The 12111-nt window shown below is 41.6% G+C and overlaps 1 protein-coding gene across 7 annotated transcripts in view; it reads left to right on the top strand.

The window, feature by feature from the left end:
• LOC307021037 (RNA-binding motif, single-stranded-interacting protein 3) overlaps window positions 1–12111 on the top strand; it is a 258107-nt gene that overhangs the window by 181847 nt on the left and 64149 nt on the right. For 4 of the 7 annotated variants that reach the window (XM_079652770.1, XM_079652771.1, XM_079652768.1 and 1 more), the window contains one exon: window positions 8602–8767. In XM_079652770.1, the coding sequence (XP_079508896.1) occupies window positions 8602–8767 (166 nt within the window). The remainder of the gene's footprint in view (window positions 1–8601; window positions 8768–12111) is intronic. The other 3 variants (XM_079652769.1, XM_079652774.1, XM_079652773.1) reach the window with 1 other exon arrangement.

The raw sequence follows: 12111 nt of genomic DNA, 5'->3' as shown, positions 1-12111 counted from the left end.
AGCTTATAAGGGAATTCCTCAATATTTCTACAAAGGCGGGATAAATTGGACTTGAAGTCCTCAGGGAGCGTAGCAAAAAGTGTCTTCGCATGCATGTGTCCCTTCCCACTTACACTATGCATGCATGAGTTTTGTCTCCTTTTGCTCCGGCTCAGGGGTAAGGCGGTGTGCCCGTCTTCCATGTTAATAATGAATTTTTGATTTGAGCTCCACATGAAATTTTAATCTCTGGAATATTAGCTCACCGAGGGAGATACAAAATCAAATCAGGGGGTCGTGATTAAGCGGGTGAAGCGCATATCGACCCATTTAAATTCACATTAACCTGGCATCAAAATGTATGAGCCATGACATTGATGGCAGACAAAATTTAGTGGTGTTATGTCTGTTTTGCAAAGTAAAGCTGTGATCTCTACAAAATACATCCGTGGAAGAGGGAACATTACACTTGATTCCAGATGATGCTCAGAAACATTAAATGATAGGGTTTTTTTTCTCGTCAATAAATCCCTTGATACTAAAAATAGCTCAACATTTAAAAAAATGCTTTTGTACCAAAGACTATTGTGACTTCTCCTTTAAATAACTCCATTGCTGTTCAAATTAAAACACCATCACTGAACCAGAACGTTGCGCTTGGCGAAATGATATCTCATTACGATGAATATGTGCACTGTAGTTCATTTTGAGTCAATCCAGCATCCACGGTTCAGATGCAGTAAAATCGCACCAGAGCCCCAAATGTGTGATAAACAGCTGCTGGGAACATTCCACATATAATTCACTATTTGTTTCTGTTTTAGCAAGACTTGCAGAAAAATCACAACCCCCTGCTGTTAAGGCAAATAATTCTGCTTGTTTTTTCTTCAATAAAACACTTTTTTTTACATTTTGTGTCCCCACTGTGGGAACACAAAATTCTCTAATTCAGATTTTGATTAGATCAAAACAAATTGTCCACACACAGTGTAGGGAGGTATTGAGATAAACTAAAATCTTGTTGTTTATGGTCTTATCATAAGATTTGTAGACAATAACAAAAGATATAGAATAACATCAGAAATTCGCTTTATTCCATTTTTAAAGCTGACATTCAATCTTTATGTCATGGTAGTGATCCACAGAATATGTTTTAAATGTCACACCTTATCAGAATTCCTATGAAGTGTTTGACCTTGAATGTCCTCTATATGGCCCATTATCCTTCTTGTGTCTTTGCTTGAATCACTGTGCATGAACGACACAGGTAAATGGCAAATTGAAGGGCATACCGTAAACCTGTTGTATGCCATAGTGCTCCCAGAACCTTATGGGGGATGAATATTTCACCAGCTACACCAGCAGAGAGTAGGCCCAGCTGAGAGAGTTAGTAAAACAAAGCCCTACCGCTGTGTTGGCAAACTCAAAGGCTCAATCATGTATCACCCACTTTTGCTCCTTCCACAGCATCTATCATCTCAGCATAATACAGAGTAGCGAGAAAGCCATTTTCCATGAGCAGTAATAAGACAGAGATTGACTACGTGTGTGTGTTTGTGTGTACAGTCACATATATGAGAAGCGGTGCCGTGCAGGAGCAGTGTGTGTGTATGTGTGATTATGTGAGTGAATGAGTGTGGGTCTTAAAACCAAACTAAACACCTCAGTGCCTCTGGGCCAATAGGACGCACTTAGTTGTCATTGGCTTGGATTGCACTCTTGGGAAAAATTCAGCTGCTGAATAATGTGATGTATTAAGCTGTGCTCTGCAGCAACGTATGGTAATTTGTAAGATTTTTATTTAATCAGGTAACATTGTATTCCAGCTGAATGGAACATTGCCTGAGCAAGGTGAACCTGTAATCTTGCTCCTGAGCTTCATATGTTGCTATTTTAATTATATCTTATTAAAAAAGCTTTGTACCTTGTGACAAACTTTGAATTACTTTTTGGTATGAAAATGACTAAGAGTTTAATTAATGTGTTGGTGAACAGATTTTTTTGATGAGCTCTATGTGCAAATAAATGTAATTACTGATCAGCTTGGTATATTACAGCGAGGATGAAAATAGATCAGAAAGTGGACTGCCTTTATTTTACGTCAATAAACAGTTAATTATATTTTAACACAAAAAGATGCGGAAAATCTTATTGACTAAAAAGTGTCATGGCCTATTGTTGCCTTATATAAAATGATGGGGGTTAGTTCCATTTATTTCGGTATGCAGAATTTAAATCTGTGGAAAAGGGAGCCCTTGTATTGATTTGTACATCCCAAGTTGAGGTACCTGAATTGATTTCGGGAAGGAAAAATAAAAGTAGAAATTGGATCAGAATACCTTTATTCGTCCCACAGAGGGGACATGTACATTTGTTACAGCAAGTAAAGAGCCAAAGATAGCTTTATATTAATTAAGAAGCATGCATACAAATATTAAAGATAAAAGTATAAATTACACAATTTACAAAATACACATCCAGTGTATCTCATCTCTATCTCAGAACAACAGAACAACAGTTCTGAGATAGCAGCTAGGTGACCTATCAACCTATTTAGTTACTCAATAAAATATTTGAGGATAAAAGGGAAAATACTGAGTGATTCATGTGATTTTCTTTTTACATTTAAATAGCTTTGATACACTAGAAATTCCCCACAGAGCAAAGCAAAAATGTGTTGGGGGTTTTCAACATACATCTGGATTAAAGAAGGAATATAATTAATAAAAAAATATATTATATGGGAAACTGCAATAAAAAAAGCCATTGGTGTTTTGTTACTTATCTCATCTTTTCACATCCTCTTAAAGATATTACTGTGCAGGTTTTAATGCCAACGTGATTACAGCAATGCCACCCACAACATTTAAACAAATTAGAGAAAGATGTAATCTATAACAGAACAATTAGGTTTAATTTAGTTTTCTGACAACTATATGCCCACTCTGTATGTTTGCATTCTTTCTCCTAGGACTCCTGCCAATATCCATTTATCGCAGCCATAGTTAAAGCGGTGTTTAAATGACAGGTGTTTTGGGCTGTTTGTTCAAACATAACATGGTCATTTGATTGAAAATGGCTTGCCCTGGGTGATGGCACAGATTCTCCGCCTCACAGCTCTTTGTTTCAAACAGAAGGTTTGAATCACCCCCCCCCCCCCCCCCCCCCCAGTGAGCAGCAGAAGGACCTTGCACGTTACCAGCTTGCAATCCTGCTATTCTTTTACTCTGTACCATGCTGTTCTCTGACTGAGCATGTCTATGTCGGAGACGGTTGTGCATATGTTGGATTGTAGTGTGCATTTGTATATCTTTGCCTGTTTTTGAAGATGTGTGTCGGATGAGAGAATTCAATCCATAAATGTTTCACTGTCCTGTCTGAAGAATATTTGATGAATACATGTAGCATTGGTAGAAAACACACTTTGATCCTGGTTTTCTCCTGTGCTGTGTGAGCCTTCAGCAGGCTGGAAAATAAGATGCTTTTTTTTTAGAGACTTACAAAAACTTTTTCTGCCACCAAACTCTGACCCCCACCATGAATCCTTGTACATGTAGTCTAAAGCCTCCTGCAGTTTGGCTCTGTGTCCCCAGTAGGTGGCTGCAGTGGAAAGAGGCAGGCCGTGATAAGGACACACTGTGACGTAAAGTCTTGGATGTGGATGGGATTTGAAGTAGTCACAGTATGGGCCTGATAACAGGCCTAGTGTGGGGGGAAGCGTTAAACAACTGCCTCTACAAGGGGAAAAGTAGAGTAATTGTGCCAATATGTCATCAGTGGTAAATGTGGAAGTGTTCATCAAAGAGCGGTGAGCTGCCCGCCTGACTCTGCCTGCTGCTGTCTGACCAGCTGACAGAATGATAGCTCCTTTGTACTTCTACCTTTTTGTCTCAGAATGTTCTGGCTCCTCACAAATTGAACTCAAGCTTTTGAAGTGACTTGATGCGCTCAAATTCTCCTACCCCCCCTACTACTTCCTTCCACTTGTCTGGACTTGTCTGGCCTGCTTGTCTTCTTCTGAATGCATTCTGCAGACTCAGGCTCCCACAACAACATTTGAGTGCAAATCCTGAACCTATATACAACAGAACAGAACGCTCCCTCTGGCATCTGCAAACTTGTCAGCAACATATCCTCGCAGCAGCAGCAACACAGCAACTACTGCTTCCTTGCAGTTTTCTCCAACGAGACAACACGGAACCCTATTGTCTTTCCATTCAATTGTGCTCCTACAGGCTGCTGGTTAGTCACACAACAGGCCAGACCTCATACCATACCTCAGGGAAGGAAATGGTGTGGTCTAAAACTAAGAATTGGCATTGGATATATGTTCATACAAACGCCCTTGAAGTGTGTACCGACGCTTAGAGGAGCAGCTGAGCCCTGTAGAGCCAATTACACACATAGCTTTAATCTCTTGAGCAAGCTGAAGGGATCGAGGGGGGGGGGGGGGAGGGTGGATAGGAGAGGGCAATAGTAGGGTACGAATGACAAGCAGGAATGGATTGATGAGGAGAAGTAAGGGACGTCTAGGGAGAAACAGGATAGAGACGGCAGGAGGGTGCTTTGGAAAGAGTTGGAGAAAGAGAGGCTATGGAGAGCTGAGTAAAAAGGGAGAAAAGACGGACAGAATGAAGTGAAGGAACATCGCGGTTATGGGGTGAGAAAAGATTGACGAAGAGAGTGAGGGCAGCTCGAGCCTCGACATGGCGTTAGATGGAGTGCCCCCAGTCAAGACACATATATCCGTCTAACTTTTATCAGTTAAATGGAAACAGCCCTGAGAGCCCCATAGGCGGAACGTGAGACTTCTTACACCTGATGTTTCTATTCCCCCTCAAGCGTTGTCAAAGGCAACAAGGTCTCCTTTAATGTGTTATATCTGCCTGTCATGTCAGCTGCCTCGTCTCTGCCTTTGTCTTTCTTACCTTTCACTCTTTCACCTTTAGCATTGAGATCTATAACCCTATTTCTCTTCGTACTTTCCTTTTGTTTAACCTGGCCTCCTCATTTCTTTTTTCTCTCCGCTAATACTCCCCCCTCCCCTCTACCATGGTAATGTTCTCAGAAATTACAGTGAGGTAAACAGAGCAGGGTGTTGAAATGAAATAACAGCTACAGGGCTGTCAGCTCTAGCGAGTGGGCCATCCGTCAGCGGGAAATGACATGTCAGCTGCCCCCCCCCCCCCTCCTGTCACACACACACAGTTGGATTCATCCTGTCCTCCTGGTGGCAAGGTGAAGGAATGATGCTCATCAAAGGCAGTAGCGTAGCCTGGAGCGTTTCCATTAGCTATCTACAACACTGGTCAATCGCATTGGGACAGACATCGACACACAGACTCATACACCTGCGCAGCTTTACACTATATAGATTTGAAGGAACAAACGCATAATTACTCTGGGATGGGATATATACACAGGTACACACACGCACACACACCTCGATTACCGTTTCATTCATAGCCTGACAGCAGAGCGTGTGCGAAGGCTGACATTAAAGGAAATGAAATCTCCTTTTGGAATGGGGCCGCCCATCTCACCTCCCGTCAAAATGCTCCCAATTCCACTCCTCTCGTGTAACCTTCTCATCTGGGTATTTAGGGCTTTGTGGTGCGGAACGTCATCAAAGAGGAAACTTAGCAAGGCGGCCGCGCGTAGATGAGGCCTCCCAGAGTTAATCCCCTAGCAAACGGAGCCCCTCTACTATTAGCCCACGCACACAAATTACCGCCTCACGTTCTGTCGCACTCTTTCACCGCGAGTACTGTCACATGCTTATAGTAGAAAGTGCCTTCATTGAAAAGCGTGCGCACACACACATAAACTCTCGTATTGTTGGCTTAGCCCAGTGACTGAGTCAGTCAGTTAACTCTTGATCCAGACGTCCTGTCTATATTGGAATATGGAGCGTATTTGACATAATCCTGAAAAACATCGCCTCACATAACCGATGAAACTCAAAGGAAAGCACAGCTGCACACCAAAGGGACTTAGTGGGAGAGTGACACGTGTACAGTAGATTTTTTTACGGGGCAGATTTAATTAAGCCTCATTCACTTCCAAATCCTGTGTTATACAAATTCTTGTGAAGGCTTTCCGAAGCACGTAAATGTGACAAACCTGCCGAGGAAAGAGCAGTATAGTTTGCAGTGAAGTTAGTTAATTGAGTTCCTTTTTAAAAGAGAACGAGTGTCGGTTTTCCCGCTTTCAGGTTGGGCACCAGCTCCCTCCCAAAGGCTTTAATCAGATCAAACATGTCCTGTCAGATAAGACAGCTAATTAATCAGGGGAGGGACCGGTCTTCTCCTCTGACAGATGGAGGCACGGAGCTGGTGGAGGCACTTCCTCTCCTTCTTCTTAACGTCTTCCTCCGCCGTAAACAGAAAGCAGAACACGACAGAGTTAGACAGCGTTTCCTGTGGTGAAGCACAGAGAGGCTGTAAAGACTCTCAAAGACGGTGTTTGCATGCAGGCTGCAACTGAAGTATCGCCACAACCCCCCACTGAGAAGACAACAGATCTGCACTGAAGATGCTGTTAACAGTACTGCATATGCGTGTGAAAAAGATCACTTAAACTGAATTCAAAGTAAAGTAGTGCTATAAACCGAAAACAAGTAGCATTGTGGTTTACCAATTTAAAAACGTGTTCAATTCTTGTGCATATTGTCTTGATTTTGACTTTGGGCCAAAGTTATTCTACTTGCCTTTGCTTCACTTCTTCTCTTATTGCCGCTTCCTAAGGTTTATGAGACTAATCTTGCACAATCCAATTGGGCCAATCCTGAACTCATTAAATGAACATTATTCTTTGCCTTTATTGTCATTACATACATTTTATAGATCTATGTCTTGCTAAATTGCTAGTGTTATTCATGATAGATATAATAGCCCTCCATTTATAATAGAGCCCAACCATCACACTGATTATTTCCTAACCAAATGGCAATACTCTTTTAAAAGGCCCTCCACTGCTCACACTATTGATCTAAACTAGAATCATGTGTAACCATCTGTTATTATGGGTGAGGGGATGTTTACTTTTGATGTATTGCATTAAATACATACATTTCAATCTAGAACTACGGAAAAGAACACATCTATTAATTGTCTTTCAGTTGAATACACTCAATCGACTGACCCTAATTTAAATTCCTATTTGGATGGTACAAGATGAATCCTCTACAAATACCTGAAGTGGATGTAAATCTTATCAACATGTTCCAACATTCCCTCATCACATTACGCTTGCCACAATCCACAACATGGATGCCTTTTTGTAATATTGCTTGGTGCTGGCTGCTGTTGCAGGAAAGCTTGGGAGATGTGGGTGTTGGATAAAGAGGAGATGTGATGAATGAGAGCTGGAATCTGATCAGAATCTGGCCCGCTGCTTGATTGGAAGGTTTACTTACATCATGGGCGGGAGGATGGATTGAATGAGATTTGATATGCGAGAAATAATGTGCTGATGTGCATACAGCATCATTAAGATACATATTTAGAGATAAGGATGACATAATGTGGTTTAATGCTTAATTTAGAGACGTGTAGCATAGATGGATGGATAGCTGGTTGACGTACTTGGTGGCTGCCTGGCTCAGTGACAGATTGACTCGTGGGGCTGGGGCTGCTGTTTCCAGCTGTTCTACTGTAGAGCTCTCTGGGCCCTCTGCTACCTCAGGCTCAACCCACCACCAGCTGTGCAACTTCACATAGCTAGCTGTAGCCTCTGGGCACAACACAGAAAATGCTGTTGTACCATACACCCTACACAGCTTCTAACTTTCTCTCTCTATCTTTCCTTCACTTTAAATCTTAAGGGGACATATTAGGAAGAACTTGCTATTTTCAGTGCTTGTGTGTGATACAGTTTGGTATCAGAAGGGCCTACTAACCCACAAACAGAGAAATAAAACAACCATGTTTGGTAAGCTGTCTTGGTCATAAAACATGAGACTCGGCAAACTTTGTCCCCTTCCTATTTTACAAACAGACTCATTAGAATATCCCCCCCAACCCCATATTTGGGTTTCTGCTTCCAGAGCTTGAGAACTTCCTTTGTAATCTTGCAATTGGCTTTTCAGGGAAGGGTGCTCAAAGAGAAAGGTGCTACACTGGCGTTTTTGCTTAGGGTGAAAACAAGTATATACACACAAAATTTAAGAAGAAAAAAAAAAAAAAACACACCCAGAATACAGGTATGAACCTGAAAATGTGCTTAATATGTCACCACTTATTATTGGTTTAAACCCATGAGACACCTGACAAACTGCAACTACATGTTTAGGATACATCTCTATACAGACTTGCACAGGCATTATACTTACCATTCACGCAAATCCATGCTGTGTATGTCTGTCTCACACATAGAGCCTAAGGCAAAGTGAACTATTGGTGTATCCATATGGCATGTGAGCAGATCAATGTCTGAGTGTCAATAAGGCCAAACGTCATGCGTGTGAATGTCGGCTGCATTGCGATGTAATAGCCCAAGAGGCAAAGATGATGCATATTTCCTACTTACTACACTTGTTGGTGATACATTATTTCTCATTTTCCCTCTCCTTTTCTCTCTCCATCTCCTCTATCAATCCTCCCCTACTCTTCTAACCCCTGGCCCTGCAGCAACAGGAGCAGGACCCCACCAACCTGTACATCTCCAACCTGCCGGTGTCTATGGATGAGCAGGAGCTGGAGAACATGCTGAAGCCCCTGGGTCATGTCATCTCCACGAGGATACTGAGGGATGCCAACGGGGTCAGCAGAGGAGTCGGCTTTGCCAGGTAGGTGGTCCTGCTATAGATAGATTACAGGAACGTTATAACTCGATACCTAAGGCAGATATTTGTTGCGTTAATGGGGAACTATGCCCCGTTTCAAAATACATTCATGTTTTCCATATGGTCTGTGACAGTCCAAAGATATTCGTAACCATAAACGACTCTCTCCTTAACCCAAAAGCTAGATTGCTAAAACTCAAATGTGAGATGTCATCAAGTATAAAGTGTGGAACTGCTCTATAGACAATGCATCGGGAAATATGTTCTTAATCAAGGTTTCCCTCTTAAATTCCATTTCACATTTTTAATGTTACATCACTAACAATAAATCATCTGCAAATGCACAGAATGAAATGCACACAAATTAAACAAAACACAGACGTTAAAATGCCTTTGTGTGCGTATTCATCACTCTAAAAAGACACTAATCAGATGATCTCGTCTCCAGGAAATGGAAACTTAAAAGGTGATTTGTTTGCCAAGCCTGTTTGACAGTGTGCCACTGGATGAGTTCCTCTTTGTTCATGCTGTCAGCGGGAAATGACATGTCAGCTGAAAAACTTAAGCCACAGTCTCCTACTACATTCCAACATGAATATATGTAGGACATAAACAAATAAAAATAAAACAAATACAATAGTGCAAGAGAATGTATTAATGGTTGGTCATCTACATTCTTACTCATTCATGTATACCTTCAATTAACCCTTTGTCCTTATTATAGTCAGTTCTGCAATAGTTTACCTACAAGTTCTAACTTTGAATGGTTTATTTCTTTTTCTACTTAGAAAAGTTTCCACTTCAGCTTGTTAATCCCCCAAAGTCATAAACCACTCTGTCCTTGTCCTCGCCAGCAGCCACCAGGCTCTCATTGCTCTCCATATCCTCCCTTGTTTACCCAGAGGAGGCCACTGACGGCCGCAGAGCCGCCATCTTGCAGGGATTTTTCTTAATCACCTGCTCAGGCTGAACTCCTCTCCTATTCCCTGCTCTATTACTGAGGGTTACAGCAGGACAGACGAGCACAAACACACACAAACAGGCACTTAGGCACACATATGAGCATGTGCACAGACATGCCTGTACAAATGTGCATAATAGGCACACACACATGCATTGACGTGTGCTCATGTACCACCACACATATTAGTGTGCAGACTCACACTTATGCACACAGACCGGTAGGCAGCCTCCTGTGGACCAACAAGCAGAGCACAGCAACAACCTGCCACAGGCCACCTGTTCCAGCAGCCCTCTGCGGGGAACAGACATGATGGAAATGGGAGAGTGAGGCGGCAGGAGAGAGAGGGACAGGAGTGTGAAACAATGGCCAGGTGAAAATAACGTATCATAGAGGTTATTATAAAAGAAAAAGTGAAGGTGATGGGAAGGAGACGGCAGTGTGAGATGGAGAAACGTTGAGGAAAAGTAATTGAAACAAGTGAATGTGGGTGTCTGAGAGTGAATCTGAATGATTGGTTACTTGGTTAGGGGAGAAAGGAAAAAAAGATTGTGTAATTGATTAAAACAAATAAGAAGAAGAAGCTTAAAAAGATTCATGGATGTGTTTTATGAATTTTAGTTCCTGTTAGCTGTGTCAATAGACAGACAGATAGCTGCTGAGGGTTGGGCCACGAGGGGCATTAGAGAAAGTAAACTGAGCTTAGTGTTTGTGGGCCGATCCATTACTGTTATCAGAGCCCATTACTCCAGTTCCAGCGCTAATCATTGCAGACAGCAGCACCTGATGCCATTAACCAGCAGCACACAAAGAGCCAGCCTGCCTCAACGCCTACCTGGCTCGCTGAATGGCTTCCCCGAAAGTCGCTCGACAGCCTGGCTGCCCGTCTGCCTTATTTACTCCTCGTCTACCCACCTGTTTTCTGTCTACCTACCTTTCTTAAAAGAGTGTGGATCAGGACAGAAACAATGAAAAGCCAGAGGGGATGTGAGGAGGGTGGGTAAAGAGCGCTGGAGAATAGCTGAGCATCAACACTTCCAGTCTGAGTGGTTGGTTCAACCTGATATTCAGCCCATTGTCAAGATAGACAGCAAAAATACCACAACAAATAATCTCAAATAAGTTTTGCTTTTCAGTACACAAACATATAATTCACAACAAGTAGTTAGTTAGTTTAGTGAAAAGGATGTTTGATTTTTGGGGGAATTTTCATCTCTTTTTACTATATTATATATGTTTATCTGTGAATACATGGTTTTCACAAACTGTTTCACTCTGGGCACAGAATCAAATATTCAGAGCTGGATATCAAACCCAAATGCTTTTTTTGGTATCGAAATATGGAAGGCTTACTTGAATGTGTACTTTATCCAGTTTATTTTCTTATTCTTTGATCGAATATCATTTGAATGATAATGTTAACAATTGTATTTGGAAACAATCCATGTATGGCTTCTTGTGTATACACATGTCATTGGAGAAGTCTGGTCTCTTTTGTTAAATCAAAATTGACAAAACAAATATAATGTAAAAAATGTCATACCATACCCAGCTCTTACTGTATATAATGCATGTTTGTATTACATTTGTTGAATGCCAGTATTGATTTTGACTTGTTCAGTGCGTGTGTTTAGGGCCTGTTTAGTGATCAGCTGAGTCAAACCGCTCAGTCTTCCCAAGTATAAGAGTGGACAGAGGAAAGAAAGAGAGATGGGGAAAAACGGTGCAAGAAATTGTGAAAAATTACATATTCTAAAAAGGGAATCAAGGAGAGGAAAAGGAAGAATGGTGTTGATGTGGTTAGGGTGCACAGAGAAACAAACGGATGCACAAAGAATGAAGAAAATGAGGGCACGGAAAGGGAAAGAGATGAGGCGAAAGAGAGATAGGGTAACGGTGAAAGATGGAGGGAAAACCAAGGTTGAAAGACCGGCAGGAATGAGAGAGACGTCAAAAAGAAGAGGTGCAGACGGGTCGGGAGTAAGATGGATGGGACAGAGAGAGCGATAAAGAAGCTATGTTAAAAAAAAAAGAAGTAAGAAACTAGAGATGGGAAACGGATGAGCGAGAAAGAGGACAGAGAAGTGAGAGGCTGACAGGATCACATGAGTATTCTTGGAGGTGAGACCGCATAAAGCATGACAATCTGGAAAGCAATGCATTCTGAAAATTCTAAGAGCATATTACCATAAGCATAGGAACGGCAATCACTCAAACCTGCACTTAAAAACACACTCATTTTAATATGAGTTATTTTGTGAGTCTATCAAATACCTGCATGGCAACATACCATGGTAACATTCACGTTGGTGTGAATTGTAATAACTTATGTGTTGGTGTAACATTGTATACTTTTGAAAAAAAATGATGTGTTTGATATACTTAT

Source organism: Notothenia rossii (genome assembly GCF_949606895.1).
Source record: "Notothenia rossii genome assembly, chromosome: 10".
In the NCBI taxonomy this organism is placed as follows: Eukaryota; Metazoa; Chordata; class Actinopteri; order Perciformes; family Nototheniidae; genus Notothenia; species Notothenia rossii.
This window is presented reverse-complemented; position numbering and strand designations above follow the sequence as displayed.